This window comes from Acomys minous, assembly GCF_964271855.1.
Source record: "Acomys minous genome assembly, chromosome: 5".
NCBI classification, from domain to species: domain Eukaryota; kingdom Metazoa; phylum Chordata; class Mammalia; order Rodentia; family Muridae; genus Acomys; species Acomys minous.
The window spans coordinates 125,258,125-125,277,576 of record NC_140494.1 but is presented as its reverse complement, the minus strand read 5'-3'; the positions used below and the strand labels follow the sequence as shown (position 1 = coordinate 125,277,576).

Sequence of the window (19,452 nt, the reverse complement as noted above, 5' to 3'; positions counted from 1 at the left end):
GAAGGCCACACAGAGAAACCCTGTCTCAAAAAAACCCCAAACCAAAACCAAACAAAAAGCAAAACCAAGTTGTATGGGTGATGGTGCACGCCATGACACACACACTGATCTTAAGAGGACAACTGCAGATTACATTTTCTCCTTCTACCTTTTTCACATGGGTGCTGAAGACTAAACTCAGCCTATCAGACCTGTCCAGGATGTACCTGTACCTTTTGGGACATTTTGACGCTCCTGGAATATTTACTTTTTTAAAGAGACTAAAAGGACAGGGCAATATTCAGCCCAGGGAATGAAGGCAAAATGCCAAGGTACCAGACACTGTTTTTGCTTAAAGACATACTGATTCCCATCAGTTGCTCCTAGCCATATTGTTGGAGTATGGTCTGGTGCTTTGTATTTGTTAACCACTTGCTCCCCAAAATTCTTACTGCAGACTGTCACACTACCCCAAGTATTGCCTAACCCTGCCTCCTTGTTTGGCTAATAAAGCCAATACCTGGGCAGGGCTGGAGGAAGGTAGACGTGGCAAAGGTTCGTGTGTGTTTGGGACAGAGAGGATCTTGGGAAGGAGAAGCAGACATGGCTGGAAGAGGAAGGAGATTTGCCATGGGATAGAAAAGAGCCACATGGGGCCTCTTAAGTTCCACATTAAAAAATGGCCCATATGAACAACCTTAGCCAGTGTTTTGGGAACATGGATGGGAGGTAGCACAAACAGAAATTATTAGAAGCAGATGGCATGGGATGGAGACTGAAAAATATTGGAAGGTAGTTTAGGGGGTTAATATCAGGCCAGCCCCAGGTAAAATAAGGTTTGTTTTAAAATACAACAGGTGTCTGTGTCTTTTTTATTATGACAGTGGGTTAGATATTACTGCTGTAATAATTATAAGTCTAATAATAAACACTTATTTTTGCCTTACCATTAAACTAACAGCAACACCATACTCTTAGAAATAAACGAACCAGGAAGACTAAAAGCCAACTTATGAACCAAGTAAGTAAAAGTAGCCAAGAAAGGTAGGACATTTTATTTTACATACAAAAAGGGTGCAAACTGAGTCTTTTCCTCCGCAAACTGGGGAGGAGGTATACTTAAAGATGACATTGTGTTGTGCATGGTGCCCTATGAAACGGGCTACTCTAGGTAACACATCCAGACCCACGTGCCATGTTCACCAAAGACTGCTTCCTCTGCAGAGGAGGCTTCCCCAGTGGTGTTCACATATCTCTACTGGAGGAAACATTTCAAATACACTCAAAATTGACATTCATTTAAAAAATACTACAAGTTTCATTTTTCACAGCTGTGGTTGTTTGACCAGTGCCAGGGATTATGAAACATTATGTATCTTAAAAAAAAAAAAAGTAGAAAAAAGGCATTTAACAATAACTAGACACATCCACACATGAATTAAAATTGATTCCCACAGCTGATTTATACATAATCTACTTAAAAAAAATTGCAACCAACATCCCAACATCTTTTAAAGAGTACAATGGGTAAAACGTAAAAAGAGATAAATAATAAATTAGAGTGTAATGTATCCAATGGGAATTGCTGCATCGACATGACTTTCCATTGGAGGGTTATAGATTTTTGGTTTCATCTTTTCTGCTGTTCTCTGCTTGATAAGCGGGGCTCCTTCCGAGAGCCAGCTTTCTCACTTGTCACACTGCGTCTGAGAGTAAAGCACACACAGATGAGTGCAGCACACGTCCATCTGTAAATACATGTGTCCCCAAGAAATGGCTCGTGTTTCCTGAGACATTCTCAACAGGTTGGTAAGCCCTCCAAAGGGCTTTTGGTGCACAGAATGGCCTGGGATTTGGTCAGAGCTCCTGAGGAGGGGCACCAAAAGCTCTCACCTACCCTGAAAGGTGAGTTTGGGGTAGTCAGGACGGCAGTCGTTCGTGCGCTGCTGGGATGAGGACAGTGCACTCTGGCTTACTACCACAGATAATCCTTGGCTCTGAGACCTTAAGGGTGGTGACGGCATCAGAAAAGTGATTGGGGGTAGGGGGAATATCCTGTCCACGTGACTGAGGTTTCTTTATAACATCAAGTTTGGTAGTTGAACTAGAGATATATGGAGTGCATGTTGACTTATTTTTTTTACCCTTGAAAGCTTATCTGTAAATACTGGAGTAGGTTTCCTGGTTTGTTTTTTGAGAAAATATGACAACTACAATTGCCTATATTCCAGGGGTCTACTTACTATTTTGAATACAGTAAGAACTCTATTCTTCTGCACTTAGTTACCTGCAAAAGTAGGAAAACACCTTAAGATTGGTTATTGGATCAGAGACTCCCAAGACTGGTGATGAAAACACTGCTCAAAACTTTACAAACTCGCAGAAGAGCCATGGTGGCCTCTTCTTTTTCATAATTAAAAACTAACCCCCTTAAAACAAAGTAATTCTAATTGGATTTCTACCAACCCATCCTGGGGAAAGCTGGAGTCATTGGCCATCTACCTCTACCTGGGATTTCCTTGAAGTCTGCAAAATCAAGGAACCCAGAGATAGCTGCTTGTCACCCACATGGCCAATCTGGATGGGTACCTGGTTACCCTGGCTCCCTGAGGTCTCTGGAATCAACCTGCCCACTTGAGGCAATGAAAGGGAGGGTAGCAGTGGCCCGGCAAAGGCAATGTTGGTTGTATGACCACGCAAACTCCTGCTCTCAAAAATTCCAGCCTTCACATGGCTGGCAGTGGATGAAACATTATCAGGGCAACTAAACAGGAATGAAAAACTGGTTTCAGTATGAACATAGAAGAGGTGGCTGGGGCACAGAAGTCATATGGGCTTGGGAGGGATGCATCAAAAGAAAGACCAAGTTCCTTTGAGGAAATGCTTCCTAGGCTTCTGTGGAAGTTACTCTTGCTCACCATGGAGGGGAATGGATTATCTTTTACATTATTTTTAAAATTAAGGCTGTGATCCTTAGCAACCATTTTAATGTAACATTACCATTGCTGTATGCTTCCGGTTGCTAACACTGAATATCAACACTAACTAAGCACAACAGCATATTTTCCACCGAACTACACTGGAAGTGACTTTACAGAAAATGGACACCATCTGGCTATTGGACATGGTCTGTTTCTGAGTTCTTGTCGTTCGCTAAACATGGCAGGAAACTAACACTTTCAGAAACTTTAGGATCCTTGGGGGTCTCCCATAGATTGTTCTGATTGAAATGGGAATTTTAGCTGGAGACTTAGCTAGTTACCTGATTTACACACACCTTCACAGACCCTGTTTGTTCCTAGACAGACCCAAAATAGAAGACTGTTAATTAAGGCAGTCATGAGTGCTCACTAGCTGCTGGCACATTCTGTACAGCCTTGTGGGCAGTCTGGAGTTGAGAACTCTGAAAATCCACTCGAATGCACACTTTACACACTGGTATAAGCCTAGCCTGGCTGCACCGTAGTCTGCTCAGGCTGTACTGTCTCAAAGGACAGCAAAGCCTGAGGAAACTCCAAATAGTACTGTATCAAATGGCCCCTGTCTCAGCAACAGATGAGTAGGTTTTAAGGGGAAGTAAATACATCAATCCTAAAGAAAATTGTACTCAGGTGCCATAACTGAGCTGGAGCAAGTGGACTTTAGATCAGGAGATGGAGTGCCTGTGCCTGAGGACCTGGCTGAGCTTGTAGTCAGGCAGCTGACAGAAACGGGAGCCTGGTGTGCTGAAGGGACTGGAAACGACAAGCAGATTGTTTCTGGGGAATCCAGTTATGTTCTAATCCTAAGATATTAAAGAGGACCACTCAGGTTTGGGACCACCTTGGAGTGTCAGTGGCCTTGAAAGGATCACCACCCTGAATGGCAAAGGGACCTTTGCTACAGAGCTCAAATATCTAACAAGATTTATGGGGGCTGGAGGACACCAAGAGTGCATTAGGAAAGACCCCCCGGCACCCACAACCAACCAGGTTCAATTCCTCAAGAGCTAGCCTATAAAAATATTTTAAGACAAAAAAGAAGTCTTAAACCCAGCTGCAGGGCACCCCACCCTGCAGCCAAGCTGGTCACTGCTTTTGCTTTATTGTGGAAGCAGGGTGGGGGAGGCACTTAGTGGGGAACTGTGCCAGGATGCTCTAGGCCTTGCCACCGTTTCCTAGGATGAGGATTTTAAAGTTTCTGTAGGGGAAGTTAAGAGTTGCTCACATGCCAAACAAGGGACTATATAAGTTTCAGTGATGAGCCTTAGCGACCACCTAATAAAAAGGAAGAGAACCCTAACACTCCAATCCCTTATGGGGAAGGGGTCGACCTTACTTCTCCCTGCCACTCTGTTTCACAGACAAAAACATCTCTTGTAAAGAAATGGCTGGACAGCAATCTTTACAAACCTGAGCAGGTTCAAAGCCAGTGAAGAGAGATTCCCTAGCCAAGGCCTAGTAGAACAGGGAAGGTGCACGAACTTTGCTTCATTTGATACTACAAAGTATCCTGACATCTTCCAGCCCTCTACATGTACAAGCAAAGAGTTCTGTGCTGCACTAAGTCACCAGCCACTGTCCTATGGTTAGCTTTTTATACCCAGACACAAAACCTCTTTCCCCACGTGACTAATCCTTTTTTCCATAACTAGGATACAAAGTCACTGTTTGGAAATGCCATTAATCTCAAATGAAAACAGAGCACGCAGAGAGTAACCCCACACACTGTTAACCAGTGATGCCTCATGGTGTTATGTACAGTGAAGATGCCATGGTGGCAGGCAGAGTGTACCAGGGAAAACATGCTAAACTGTGGGGTCACACACAGTAGCTGGAAAGAGTCTGTTCATCTGTTAAGCTTTTAAACCTTTCATTACAGTTTCTTTTTCGCTGGAATTTCCGAGAACCAACCAATCTTACCTTTCCTGCTTACTGCAGCCCCATGTACCAAGTTCTAAGCCTATTGCTATGGACCTGCTCCAAGATTATCACAGGTTTGGTTTCTAAGGCAGACCAGCCCAAATGTCCTAACTCACTTGAGGCAGACAGGGCGTACTGATCCTAGGATGATGCATCCTGAGGTTCCTCTGGCAGTTAGGAAGCAGACTTGTTGCCCTCTTTTTTCCACTCCTGGCAATATGATGGTGGCTGTTTAGTAATTAATTTTGTCCCCCAAGTCAACAAAAAGTCACATGGCTATCTAGAAGGAAGTCCCTGGCAGTGGAGGAAACAAATTTTGCTTTGCCGTTGTTAAGTATCTTCTCTCTGAGACAGGTGCCTTCTGGTTGGTCAGTCTGGCTTGGTGCTCATTCCAAGTGCTCAGGAGCTGGGCTTTCAAACTCTAGGCTGATTAGGTCAAGGAGCTCTGAAGGGGACTTTTTTTCTGCAGCAGAGAAGATGAATGAAAATTCAAGTATGTTTCCTTGCCAACCTGAGTATTCACTCAGGGTGACACAAAGTTTGGCTTCTTCTCTTCCAAGCGCTGCAAGTCAGACTCTCCATCACGAATGTCCTCTGTACCCACATTTTCTCTGAATGGCTTGGCTGGCCCATCCCCCTTGAAACAGAAAAAAACATCCCCCCAATATAACCAGACACAATATGCATCTGCCATGTTGTTTATAAAATAAAAACAAACCCCAAAAAACTAAAAGTGCAATAAAGTCAGTTTCCTTTCCTTTGCTCAGAACCACAGGCACGTTTTGCTACAGCCCAGAGCAAGGGATTTGCTTGTCAAAAAAGCTAAGAACGCCAACACACAGGGACAGTAGACTGCAGATGCTCACAGCTTGTGTCCTACAGTGTAACTTCACAGGAGGGGGGAAGGAGGAATGGAAGGTGGAAGGAGGGGCCTGAATCCTGTGGCCAGCTGGGTTGGAGTTACCCAGGCACAGAGGGAGAGGAAGCCATACTAACAGACACACCTGGGAAATGGAGAAGCTCTGCAGCCCAGGGCTGGCATCTTCCTCCTATCTTCTCGGCTACACCACCAGCTTCTTGACAGAGCCTTTAGCTTAGTAGTTTTTATGCTGGAGAGGGTTGAGGGTGGTGTAAAGAAAGAGGAGGGAAGAGAATAGTAGTCCTTGAGTTTTTGTGAATGACACCTTCACTGTAAACAATGGGAAGAGAGTCAGCCAGAGAGCCCAAGGGCAAGCAGTGGAGAAGCAGCAGCTCTAGACCCGCTCAGAGCTCAAACAGAGGGGATTGCCACTGGCCCACTGGGCCCTGGCTGCCTGCACTGGCTCCTTCTGGGGGCATCTGTTTTCTTCTTTTTGGTTTGGATCTCCACCCTCCCCCAAAGAGGAGTCCCTTCCAGTGAGAAATGGCAGGAGCTGCAGGTGCAATTGGAGCCAGAATCCCCAGGACTTGAGGACTCCTGGGAGGCACTGGTCACTTGTGTCGCTGAGCAGTCTTCTTCCTTTTCCTCTTAAAGAAACAGCAGCACCTGGAGCACAAGAACATTTTAAGTTAACCTAGGAGCCTGGAGCTCTCAGCTTACTTCTCTGCCTGCTTCTGCTTACTGCAGGGGGTAGAACTGTTTTCTCCTTGTTCCCACCCATGTGGCCGCCCACCACCTACAGTACACAAACACTGCAAGTAGCAGGAAGTGTCTGTCAGAAAAGCTAAAGGCAACAGCTGATTTGAGTTTCAGCTACTCTACCTGAATATCAAAATGCTGCCCACTAGGCTTGGTTGCCATAGGTATTTCTGGTAGAAGGATGAAGAAGGCTTTGTTCTTAACATCCAACCCAGATACTCCATCTTTGTCAAGAACTAAGATGGAGGGTACTCAGGGTAACATAAAAATAGCCTGCACTGTATGCCCCTTCATACTGGGAGCAGCTCAAAGCAGCAGGCAAGGAGGCTAAATTGAGGCAAATAAATCTCAGACAAAGTATGAAATCTAGAACTCTGGCAGTCACACAGTGCCAACAAAAGATCAAGATCCTTTCTACCTTGTTCTTATCCCTGACATGATGCCTGGAGTAAGCAGAAACTCTAGCTCATAAAGGGGTGAACCTTAGATCTCCTGACACCAGCACAGGTGCCAATTATTGCAAGGGAACCGATGCCCAAAGCCCAGGAGCTAATCCTTTGGAAACTAGTCACAGGGAATCTCCCAGTTAGTTCTCCAAGACTGCCACTGCTCCACACAGGGTTAGCAACTGTTTTAAGGTAGAGGCTGAGGCCCTCCAAGTGCCATCTCTTGCAAGTGAGTGCACATGTGCACACGGGGTGGAGGTATGGGGGTGAGGAGAGAGCCTGTGGAAGAGTGGCAGTGCTGGCATACCCTAAACCCGAGGGTGTCCTCTTCACTCCAGCCTTTGGATTAGGAAATGTGGCTGTCATACAGGCACTGGAGGAGGAAGTGTTGAGGGCTATAGCAAGGTTGATGCAGAAGTTTAGTTCTTTCCAGAAATGACAAATGGAAAATGAGAAGGGTGGGCAAAAGGCAGTGTATGAGTTAAAGATGGAGGAGAATAAAGCGGTAAGTAATGCACAGGTGCTTGGTCCCTGAAAGAAAACTTTTCTGAGAAAAATATCTTTAAGTCTCTTAGTAATCTTTTAGGGCTCTTTAAAAGTATTTATTATTTTATGTGTATGAATGTTTTGCCTGCATGTATGTCTGTCTGTATCACGTGAGTGCCCACAGAAGCCTGAAGAGGGCATCAGATTCATAGGACTGGACTTACAGAGGAAGAGTTATGAGCTGGGGATGCTGGGAAATGAAAGTGCATGCTCTGGAAGAGCACAGATGCTCTTCATGGCTGAGCCATGTCTCCAGCCCCACGTCTTAGGCTTTAGTGTAAGGGGTGTTCATACAGAGACTGCCCACACGCCCATGTTCTCCCCTGTAGCTGATTCTGTTCCCTTCAGACCCCTTGTGTTACTATACTTTCTAATGGTGTTTCTAATATTTTCATCATTAGCAATTTGGATAAAGTTTCTTTCTTGAAATTCTCTTTTGAGACAAAACTCATTATGTAGCCAAGGCTGGCTTCAAATTCAAAGTGCAGTCCTCTGGCCTCAGCTTTTCAGGGTGCTAGGACTTATTCGTGTGCGTCATCAATACCTACAGTGAGACAGTTTCTTAGAATGTAGAAAGAGGGGGCTGGAGAGATGGCTCACAGGTTAAGAGCACTGGCTGTTCTTCCAAAGGTCCTGAGTTCAATTCCCAGCAACCACATGGTGGCTCATAACCATCTATAATGAATCTGGTGCCCTCTTCTGGCATGCAGGCACAACACTGTATACATTATACGTAATAAATAAAATAAAATAAAATAAAAAAGAATGCAGAAAGAAGCATTTACACAGATAGTGATGTGACACAGTGCAATTTCATGAATGAAATGTGGGATTTTAAGACAGGAGTTTCTTTCTTTCCTTCTTTTTGGTTTTTTGAGACAAGGTTTCTCTGTGTAGCCTTGGCTGTCCTGCACTTGTTCTGTAGCCCAGGCTGTCCTCGAACTCACAGCGATCCACCTGCCTCTGCTTCCCGAGTGCTGGAATTAAAGGCATGCGCCACGACCACCTGGCTCTTTCTTTCTTTACATTGGTGTTCTGCCTCCATATATGTCCGTGTGAGGGTGTCAAATACCCTGGAACTGGAATTACAGACAGTTGTGAACTGCCACATGGGTGCTGAGATTTGAACCCAGGTCCTTTGGAAGAAACTGCCTCTTAACCACTAAGCCGTCTCAAAACATTTTCCTCAAAAGCTGGCCATGGTGATGTATGCCTGCAGTTCCAGTGCTTGAGAACTGGAAGAAAGGTCAGGAAAGGAGAGTCATTCTTGGCTACATATCAAGTTTGATGCCAATCTGGGCTATAGTAGACTTTGTCTCAATAGACAGACAGACAGATAGGTAAATAACGTGCATGTCCGGGCATGGTGGCGCACACCTTTAATCCTAGCACTCGGGAGACAGAGGCAGGCAGATCACTGTGAGTTCGAGGCCAGCCTGTTCTACAAAATGAGTCCAGGACGCTAAGGCTACACAGAGAAACCCTGTCTTGAAAAAACAAACAACAACAACAACAACAAAAACCCCCCAAAACCCAAAAATAATGTGCATGTATCTGTCCGTCCCAACCAGCCCTGTGCACCAATGATATCTGTAAGTACCAATTATAGGTGTGAACCAAAATATCATATATATCTGGAAATTGAATAAATTATTTTAAATAAAAAGGTTTAACGTTTTTGATTGCTAAAAATAGGCCTTAATGGAAACACTGAGGAAGAATTCAAGAACATGCATTAGAAATGGACATTTATTTTTATCTTATTTAGTTAGTTAGTTAGTTAAGATTTTTAAAAAAATTTATTAAGTATACAGTGCTCTGCCTGCATGTTCACCTGCAGGCCAGAAGAGGGCACTAGATAGTTGTGAGCCACCATGTGGTTACTGGGATTTGAACTCAGGACCTCTGGAAGAATAGTCAGTGCTCTTAACCTTGTTTTGGTTTTTCGAGATAGGGTCTCTCTGTGTGGCCTTGGCTGTCCTAGACTCACTCTTAAGACCAGGCTGGCCTCGAACTCACAGTGATCCGCCTGCCTCTGCCTCCCGAGTGCTGGGATTAAAGGCATGAGCCACCATGCATGGCTGGACATTTATTTGAAAAAAATTTTTTTAAAAGATTTATTTTTTTGTTAATATGTATAATGTTCTGCCTGCATGTATACCTGTGGGCCAGAAGAGGGCTTCAGATCACATTATAGATGGTCATGAGCCACCATGTGGTTGCTGGGAATTGAACTCAGGACCTCTGGAAGAGCAGCCAGTGCTCTTAATCCCTTAGCCATCTTTCCAGTCCTGTTTTTAAATTTTTTTATTCATTTTATGTGTATGGGCATTTTGTCTGAATGTACATCTATGTACCATGTGTATGCCTGGGCAGAATAATGCATTTGACCTCTGGGACTACAGTTATTGATAGTTGTGAGTATCATATGGCTGCTGAGACATGAGACTGCTTGCTCTGGAAGTAACCTTAACCACCAAGCCATCTCTCCAGCCCCATCCCCAGACATTTGCTGACCTGAACGTCCAGTACATAGGAACTAGTTTTTATAACTATGATTTTCAGTGGGTTTACTAACTCTAAAATTAATTTCTGTTCTTATTTTTTGTGTAGAGTATCCTAAAAGGATTTTTTTTTTCTTTTCTTTTCTTGTTTCCTTGGTTTTTTGAGACAGGGTTTTCTCTGTGTAGCCTTGGCTGTCCTGGACTCACTTGTAGATCAGGCTGGCCTTGAACTCACAGAGATCCACTTGCCTCTGCCTCCCAAGTGCTGGGATTCGAAATACTGGGCTTATTTCCAAATGTCCAATGAATTCTTTTACTTCCTCTAGGGCAATCCAGAGGAGCCAGCATGTGCTCTGCTGAATGCCTGGAGCGCACATGAGCAGAGACTGTCAGTCAGAGGAACAGCCGTGGTTTGCATTAGAGCCCTGTATAGCTTCAGGAGGAGCTGAAGCTTTTAAGTCCACAGTAAGGAAGGAAACTCCATAGTCTGTTCCCAAAGGTTTTGGTTTCTGTGGTGACCACCAGCAAAAGGATGTAGACTGGAGGCCAAGTCTACTGGGTAACTCCACACGGATAGATCTGTTTCTCTCAGAACAGAATAAGGACAAATGACCAAACACCCTTTGTGTCTTAGGTTTCCTTCCAGTTGATCCTTTGAGTGACCAGAAATTCTTAACAAGTTAGAGCCAAAACAGATCCTGGACTCTACTCACAAGCCATCCAACAGTCTTTCCATAGGCCTCTGACCTGACCCATTCCTCCCTCCTGTCACTCCTGTACTCCCCTAGGCTACCCCCTTGAGGTTTCTCTTTACCATACTTTTTTCCTGCTCTCCTGCTCTAAAACTGGTTCAAGTCCTGCTATGAACAAGGTTGGATGAGCATAGGAGGACCTAAAGTACTTGCAACTGGGGTCATATGACTGACACCTCACAGGGAGAAAAAAAAAAAAGACCACGACAACATTAGATTACACAGACACATGACTAGGCCGAATATCCTCTCTGAAACCCTAACCCTACCAACCCTACTGGCCTGAGAACCCAGCTCTTATCCTCAGTGCACATCTGTTCTTAGGCAGAATCAGCTCCTGGACCACCTGGCTTAAGACAGCTGCAGCTCAGAGACCAGGGCCCAAGGCAGTTACTGAAGAGAATTGTTCAAAACGAAGTAGCCAGAATTCAGCAAGTTATCATCACAAAACAGAATAGAATATGTGTGTGGACAGTGTGAAAGGTTACAAAAAGTCACCAACATCAATCCTTCAGGGGTTTTCCTCCACAGCCTGTCCTACATCTGTATTAAAGAAAAAAGACAGGCTCCCATACCTCTGTCAGCCCCTGACCCACTATCCTCTCATTATGGAAGGCAGCAGCAGCAGCAGCAACAACAAAAATCCCAACAACGTCCAATCAACAACAAAATGTGCATCTTTCCCTCAAAGAGTTTTCCTGTTTTAGAAACTCCTACCATAGATGAAAAACTAACTGAAATCGACAAGGAACTCAATAGGGAGCTTGTGGGTTCCTCCAAACAGTCTATTGCCACATTACAGGCCAAACTGCCAAAGGCTGAGTTCATTATCTAGTGATAATATTATGTTGTGGTTATTAAAACACCTAAAATTTTCTTTCTAACCTTGGTTCCTCCTGACAGTTCTAGTCATAACTTGGGGAGAAAAATTTGGAAAGAAGCTCATTCAGCTTTAAAAAAAAAAAGAGAGAGAGAGAGAGAGAGAAAGTTAAGTTTGGATATTGTGAGGTGTCATTGTTTTTGGAAGGAGGGCACAGTGATAAATGAGGTGGGTTTGAAAGAAAAGAAGGAAAAGATTGAATTTTGGGTATAGGCCTGTCCCATCCCACCTTGTGGACCTAACTTCCCCAGTCTGGGTGGCTAAGGCATGAGAAGGCATATGGACCCATTCAGTAGTTCTAAGGCTTTGCCAATCCCAGTCTAGTGTGGGCCGCTCCCCTTGCATGGGGACTGGAGGAGAGAGGGACTCACCACAGGTTGAGCATTTTCAGGCAGCTACAGAGTATATAAAGAAAAAAACACAGTAAAGAGAGAAAAGGGGGAAGGAAGGGAGGGAGGGAGGGGGAAAGAGGGAGAGAGAGAGAGAGAGAGGTATTAGTCCACAGGTGAGATGAAGTCACTCCCTGTGAGCCATGCAAACATGCAGTATGTGTCCGAGTTTAGTTTCCCCCAGCGGAGGGAGGCTGAGCAGGCCACTTGGTTTTCACATTAAAGAGGAGTGGTAGAAGCCTGACAGAAGCATCAGTGGGGGAGCTGGATCTCAGGGGAATGCAAAACAGAAAGAGCTGGTGGAAGCCTCAGGGTGGGCTTTTCAGGGCAACTTCCAGGAAGGCAGCAGGGAAAGGAGCAGATGACCTGGCATCAAGGCTGAACCAGCTGGTCCCCACAGCAGGCCTTGTACAATGCATGCTACCTTCTGCACTGCAGTTGGAGAAGCAGGAGTTAGCACACAGCTCTTCGTAGAGGTGAGGAAGTTTCAGATGAAATGAAGGGAGGCCACTGCTTGGGTATAACCACCAGAGAATGACCTAAATTCTAATAACCACACTAATTCTCAGGAGAAATCAGGCCTGTAATTTTCAAGATATAGTCCAAGTATTGGTAATGACAAAAATGAATCTAAAAATTGTCTGCCCTCACTACTCTTCAAACACACCTCAAAAAAAGTATCTTGTAGCTAGAAGAGAAGAAAATCAAGTGTCCACTGAAGAAAAACCACCATCCTATGATTTTGTTCTGCCTTTAAACAAAACAAGCCGGGGAAGGGAACCTAAAATCAAAAGCCTGGAGGTAAAGATTTCACACTTTGTCTGTACTTGAGTTTAACTCCAATATAGACAACAGCCCTCCTTATCCTATCAACAAGCTACATGAACAAACGGCATCATAGCCATGTACACTGAGGGGTTGATGGGACACCTCATGTCTCTCTAGCTTTGACTTTTCCATCAAAATGATCTGGTGGATATATGGCTACCTGTCCTTACTCCATACATACCAACATACATAGACCAGAGACCACAGCTGAGCCCTGACAGTTCCCTAGGCAAGATGGATTGGTAGCTCCTGACGTTTCTACCAGAACCAGTACACAAAATGCCCCAAACACAGGCTTTGCATGACATTTGGTTAAAGATAGCTGCTCCCTTTTAGGCCTTTTCAGAAGGCCTAACTCTGGAGTTGGGGACAAGAAGAACAGTGGCCCTTTCTGCTAAATGGAAAGACTTTAACCTCTCTTAATAGTCTAATGTTAGGACTATGACAGAACAGAACACAACAGATTGAGCTCTTTCTGTATGGAGGACCTCCGTCTTTCACATTGGACACACATACCACACTCACATACACAGTGTACACATTTACCAAAATGAAATGAAATGAATAGGTCCAAAATATAAATCTACTTAGAGTCTAAAACTAAAATTCAAATGAACTTGGTGTTCAAAGTATTGTATTAGAATCAAATCTGAACTTATAAAAAGAATAGGTACAAATGTGAAATGGGGAGTAGAAGGGGGTTGGGGTAGGAAAAGGTATGGTTCTCTTTCAGGATCAGAGCATGCAGTGCGTGGTAGTTCCCAATCCTGCCACACACTAGAATTCCCCAACTTTTAAATCTTTTCATTATCAGGCTAGACATTAATAAATCAACCTCAAATCTCTGGGGCCATGCAGAAGTATCTGTATTTTCTAACATATTTTAGGTGATTCCAAAGTGCAGCCAAAGGTGAGAAAGTAAGAATAATGCTATATAATTTATTGAGAAAAAAAAAAAAAAACCCACCATTAAAGTCTCCTAAACCCCTGAGAAGGATTGTGGTTAACTACTAAAAATAGTGTCCTGCTGGCATCACCTTTGCACCCCAGCCCTGTCTAAAGGCATTAACAGGATACAGCTGGAGTCACACTCACTCGCCTTTTTATCTGTTAAGTAGGAAAAGACCTTTTAAAGGTCTGGTGAGCCAAGTGAGCTCACCAAATAGATGGGCAGGAGTACAACCACACAAAGTATGTCTGGAAGAAAGACCCCAGTGCTTGGTGACCCTGACTGATGCCCAGAGGTGTAAGCACGTCCTGGTCTGTACTAGAAATATTTTACTTGCTGAGAACACATTTGGACACTGAATGTTCTCAAAGAGCTTAAGAGAAAGGCCGTTCACATCAGGGCAGTCGTTCCTGGCTCATGTTTCTCTAGCCTTTCCTACCTGGTGTCTTCTTGGAGTTTAAACCTGGATCTGAGTTTGGGATAGGGAAAAAAGAGAAAGAAGTGGCAGAAATGCTGTTTGTGCAGCTGAATCAGCATCATTTTCCAGCCCAGAACCGCAGAGTTTAAACACAGACCATGCAGAAGGCACCGAGGGGCTAGCGCAGCACAACACACACATGCAAGGGAGGCAGAAGCAAGTGAGGAGCTGCCTTGCTCTCTTGGGATTAGATCACTTCCTTGCTGTCCCAGGACTGATTTACTTGGTTTTTCTAATCCCGGACTATCTAGATGACAGCCAAATGTCTGCCTTTTATGCCCAGGACCACACCCGTCGGAAGCAGTCAGGCAAGAACTAGAAATGTGACACTGTACACCAGGGCCCCTGCTTTAGCCCATAGGGAGCAGGGGGCTCCAGAGCCTCGAAGGAACTCATGGCTGCTACCTATTGTAGCTTTTACTGCACTGTTCTTTTAGTTCACTACCCCTTTTGCACCAGGCAAGCTAAAAAAAAAAAAAGTAACTATCTGCCCAGAAATCAGAGCTAAAAAGAAGGGTGGCCGCAACCTTAATGCATCATGCAAACATCAAACTGGTCAGAAGGAAGCTGTGGACGCAAGCGTGAAGGATTCAGTCTGTGATGGGCAACACACAGAGCAGACAGAGGAGTTTCCAAGCCATAGTGAGACAACACAGCCCCTTTGAAAGATGAACGTACTTAGCTTCCTCCACTACCTCCACCTCAGCATGAGCTGTGATTGGTGCATTTGAGTGAGCTCCGGTGGGGTCGTCAACATTCAGCTCTCCGTTGGTTGAGCTAACCACCTGAAACAGAGACAGACTTCAGTAAGCACCATGGTTATATGAAGCACCTGTCACCACCAGAGTAGATACACAGAGATTAGGCCTCAAACTTAGGTACTAGCCAGGCAGGGTGTAGAACGTGTGTTTACTTGGGTTAAGGGAACACTGCTGTGATTTAGAGAGGGTTCCTAGATGTATGTCATGTCAGAACACTCAACTTGATGATATGACCATATAACGATGACAATTACTTTCATATTGAGTGCCTACTTTGTGCTTAGCACTTCGTTAAACTGTATGTATAAGCTTAATCCTTACTTAATATGTGGCAATTACTTGTGTGTGCTCATGTGTGAGTGCGGGTGTATGTGTATGCATATGCCCACTCAGGCCAAAGGTGAACACTGATATCAGTAGCTTTCCACCTCATGTTGGGTCAGGGTGTCTCACTGGGACATGCAGCTTGCTGATTAGGCTAGGCTGGCCCATGAAACCCAGAGACTCCCAAGTCTCCGCTTCCCCAGTGCTGGGATTAAAAGGGACAAGCTACCACTAGCTGCAATGGGAAAAACAAAACAAAACAGAAAACCAAAACCAAAACCAAAACCCACCACCACCAAAACCAAAATCAAACAAACCATGGGTTCTAAGGCTCCAGCTCAGGTCCCCATGCTGCAGAGAGTACTTCACCAACTGACCCATCTCCCTGGCTCAATTACTTAAAGCAAAGCAAAGCAAATCACACTCATGTGCATGTGTGTGTGGAGAGGGAAGCCTCAAGAGCCATGGTGTGCACGTGGAGGTTGGAGGACAACTCCAGGGAGGTGGCTCTCTCTTGCGCAGACCATCAAGTTCGGTGTCAAGTGCATTTTCCCACTTCCATCTTGCTGCCCCCCAACCCCAATTATTCTCTTTTAATGGATGGGAACGCTACAAAATGACTTAACCAAGGGTTAAGTTAGGGTTTCTATGGCTCCCATCTGTGGTTGTCCACAGATGCTTTAATTTCTCAAAAATAGGTACAGTTCTGTATTAAAAAATAATTGTTTGACTTCTAAAGGTTAATCCATTCTGTTCCCTTGGTCACAGAGGGGAACGTCTACTGCTCTCAGTTTATTATACTGTATAACTATATAGTTTACGTAACAATGACTTAAACAAGTTTCTCAAAAAGAAACCAAGAGTGGGCACCAGAAACCATAATCATACTTTCTTTCAGAAATTTCTTCATGGCTTTGACCAATGGTTTGGAATTACTCAAACAAGACGACTGCTTACACCCTCTCTGGTGAGAGGGAAGACGGCAAGGACAAACTTCCCTTGGAAAACAAGTCTTATTTCAATGGCCTTTATTTCAGGTTCACTGTCACCCCACTTCTCACTGATGGTCACTGAAGGCTCTCACTCCTGTCATCTGGTTAGTGTGACCCGGTCATGCTTGTCTTGCTTGTGCAGCTGCTTCTGCCACCTGGTTTCATTTCCAGCACATGATTCCTGCTTATGTGGGTGCTGGGGAGTGGGGAAAGGGACCCAGCACAAACCACTCTGCTGTTAAAGGTCTTGGCTGAAACATGGGAGAGAACCACAGAATAGGATAAATGGTTCAGACAGCTTATGCTAATGGGTAAGTAACGGCGTCTATTTGAGACTGTTCTTATAGACTGATATGAGGCTTCTAAAGGAATGGATGGGGCAGAACTGGGTATGATACCCTGTATATAACACTGGAGGAAGTTTAAAAAAAAAAAAAAGGAAGTAAGAAGGGTGTTGTAAAATCAGGGAGGCATGGGTTTGAACTCTAGCCCTCCTGGATGTGGATGCCTGGGCTAGATCCTCAATCTTTCTGTACTCCAGTTTCCTAGTTTGTAAAATGGGGCAACAGCAAGGCTTATCCTAATGGGGTCCCGATACAGATAAGTAACAGTAAGCATTCAGCCCAGAGCCATGAGACATACTAATGGCTCAAAATGTTCATCTTACTGATACTCTTATTTGCTTCAAGCTATGGGGTCTTTACTAGCAGGCAATCTGCCAAGATTCCCTAAATGATCATAAAGAGGAAAGTGGAAGGCAACAGTTCCCACTTTGGGGCAGACAGAGTGAGTGCTGCCTATGAGTAATGCATAACCACCATTACTTCTGCATAACAATAGCCACTGGGCTTTTCCTCCCTCCTTCTTTCCTTCGAGACACGGGTCTCATGCTGTAGCCCTGGCTGGTACTCACTATATTGCCGAGGCTACGTAAACTCATGGTACTATGCAAATTCATGATACTGCCCCTGTCTCAGTCTCTATAGACATAGGATTATAACAGGTCTAGAATATCATGTCCGGCTTTTTTTCTTGTTAGTAAAACATGACTGATCAACATTAAATTTAGATTTACCTGAGTAAGACTCAAGTTTCTGCTAGTGATCAAACATCAGCCTAATGTTATGCATATTATACAACACAGTATTTTCCCCTCTCTGCAAACATCTTTCTTCTGAATCTAATCACAATTTCAAAAATTACACAAATCCAGGATGTGAGATATTATATAAGACAGCTGACTTGGACTCTCCAGAAAAGAGAGTCTCCAGAAAAGCTTTAAAGAAGGGATGGAGAGAAGACTCGGCAGTGAAGAGCATTTGTTGTTCTTGCAGAGGACCTGGGTTCAGTTCCTAGACTGTGACTCCCAATTATCCGTAACTCAACTAGGGGATCTGGGTGCCCTCTTTCAACTTCTGAGAGCACCAGGCACACATGTGGGGCTTGCTTATTTATTTATTTATTTATTTATTTATTTGGTTTTTCAAGACAGGGTCTCTCTGTGTAGCCTTGGCTGTCCTAGACTTACTTTGTAGACCAGGCTGGCCTCGAACTCACAGTGATCCACTTGCCTCTGCCTCCTGAGTGCTGGGATTAAAGGCGTGTGCCACCATGTCCGGCAAAAATCTATTTTTTGTTTTTGTTTGTTTGTTTGCTTTTTTGATAGTCTTGGCTGTCCTGGACTCACTTTGTAGAGCAGGCTGGTCTCCAACTCACAGTGATCTGCCTGACTCTGCCTCCCAAGTCCTGGGACTAACGGCATGTGCCACCACTCCTGGCCACATGTGGTGCTCTTACAGTATTCATGCAGAAAAAAAGAAAAAGAAAGGGGGTGGACTAAAAGAGACTAAGGAATTAGGCATGGTGATATACACCTAATATTCTAGGACTCAGGAGGCAGAAACAAGAGGATAACCATGAGTTGGAGGCTAGTCTGGGTTATACAGTGAAATGTGGGTTAGCTTAGGTTACAGAGTAAGACTGTCTCAAGACAATCAAAATAAACAAAACAGAGAGAAAGTAAAGAACTGTAAGAGATGGAAGAGGACAATCAATGGAATGCAGGAATCTTGGTTAGATTCTGAACACGATAAAAATTTTAAGGACAATTGGAATTTGGGCAGTTAGATTATTATGAGATTCTTTATTTTCTTGGAGAAGAAGGCAATGTGCCATTGCTTATATGGAAGAATGTCTCTGCTCTCAGGAGATGTAGGTGGGAGTGTATGGAGCTAATATGTACTGTCTTAACTGTCCAACGGTCTGGAAAGCAAATACACACGCACATATAGGCATGCACACATGCATACAAACACATAAATGTGACAAAATCTTAACAATTTGCTAATTAGGTTAAAGATATTCTCAACTTTTCTGTAGAAAATTTCAAAATAAAGCTGGGCATGTTGGTGCATGCCTATAGTGCCAACACTCTGGGAGGTAGAGGCAGGTGGATCTCTGTGAGTTAGAGGCCAGCCTGGTCTACAAAACAAGTCCAGGACAACCAAGGCTACACAGGGAAACCCTGTCTTAAGAAAGAAAGAAAGAAAGAAAGAAAGAAAGAAAGAAAGAAAGAAAGAAAGAAAGAAAGAAAGAAAGAGAAAGAAAGAAAGAAAGAGAAAGAAAGAAAGAGAGAGAGAGAAAGTTTCAAAATAGAAGATGAGAGAAGCCCAGCAAATATAAAAAGGCAGAGATGGCTAACTGACCGAGAACCACGTCCTGCTGACTTCCTCAGTTCCACTGATTCCTATGGACATATTTTCTAGCATACATTACTGTTAACACTGGCTCATCCTATGTCACACATGAAATAAGGCACCTTAAAATAATTAACTAACTAATTTCCGCAGTACTGGGGAGTAAATCAAAGGTTGTGTGTGTTCTAGGAGTCACAGTAACTGAATCACATTCCCAGCCTGGAATTATGGATTCTTTAATAAATAAATAAATACATATATTTATTTTATGCATATGAGTGATCTGTCTTCATATATACCCAGAGGAAATCAGATCTCATTACAGATGGTGGTGAGCTACAACATGGTTGCTGGGAATTGAACTCAGGACCTTTGAAAGAGCAGAGCTTAATTGCTGAGCTATCTCTAT

General features: G+C 44.0%; 1 protein-coding gene across 14 annotated transcripts in view; it reads right to left on the bottom strand.

Annotated features, from left to right (window-relative positions):
- Positions 1-1,005: 1,005 nt before the first annotated feature.
- CSNK1G1 (casein kinase 1 gamma 1) overlaps positions 1,006-19,452 on the bottom strand; it is a 116,495-nt gene continuing 98,048 nt past the window's right edge. For 7 of the 14 annotated variants that reach the window (XM_084782387.1, XM_084782398.1, XM_084782396.1 and 4 more), the window contains one exon: positions 16,363-16,598. In XM_084782387.1, coding sequence (XP_084638513.1) covers positions 16,453-16,598 — 146 coding nt within the window. In that variant the 3' untranslated portion in view covers positions 16,363-16,452. Of the gene's footprint in view, positions 6,406-14,948; positions 15,056-16,362; positions 16,599-19,452 lie in introns of those variants that run through there. The other 7 variants (XM_084782397.1, XM_084782389.1, XM_084782388.1 and 4 more) reach the window with 5 other exon arrangements.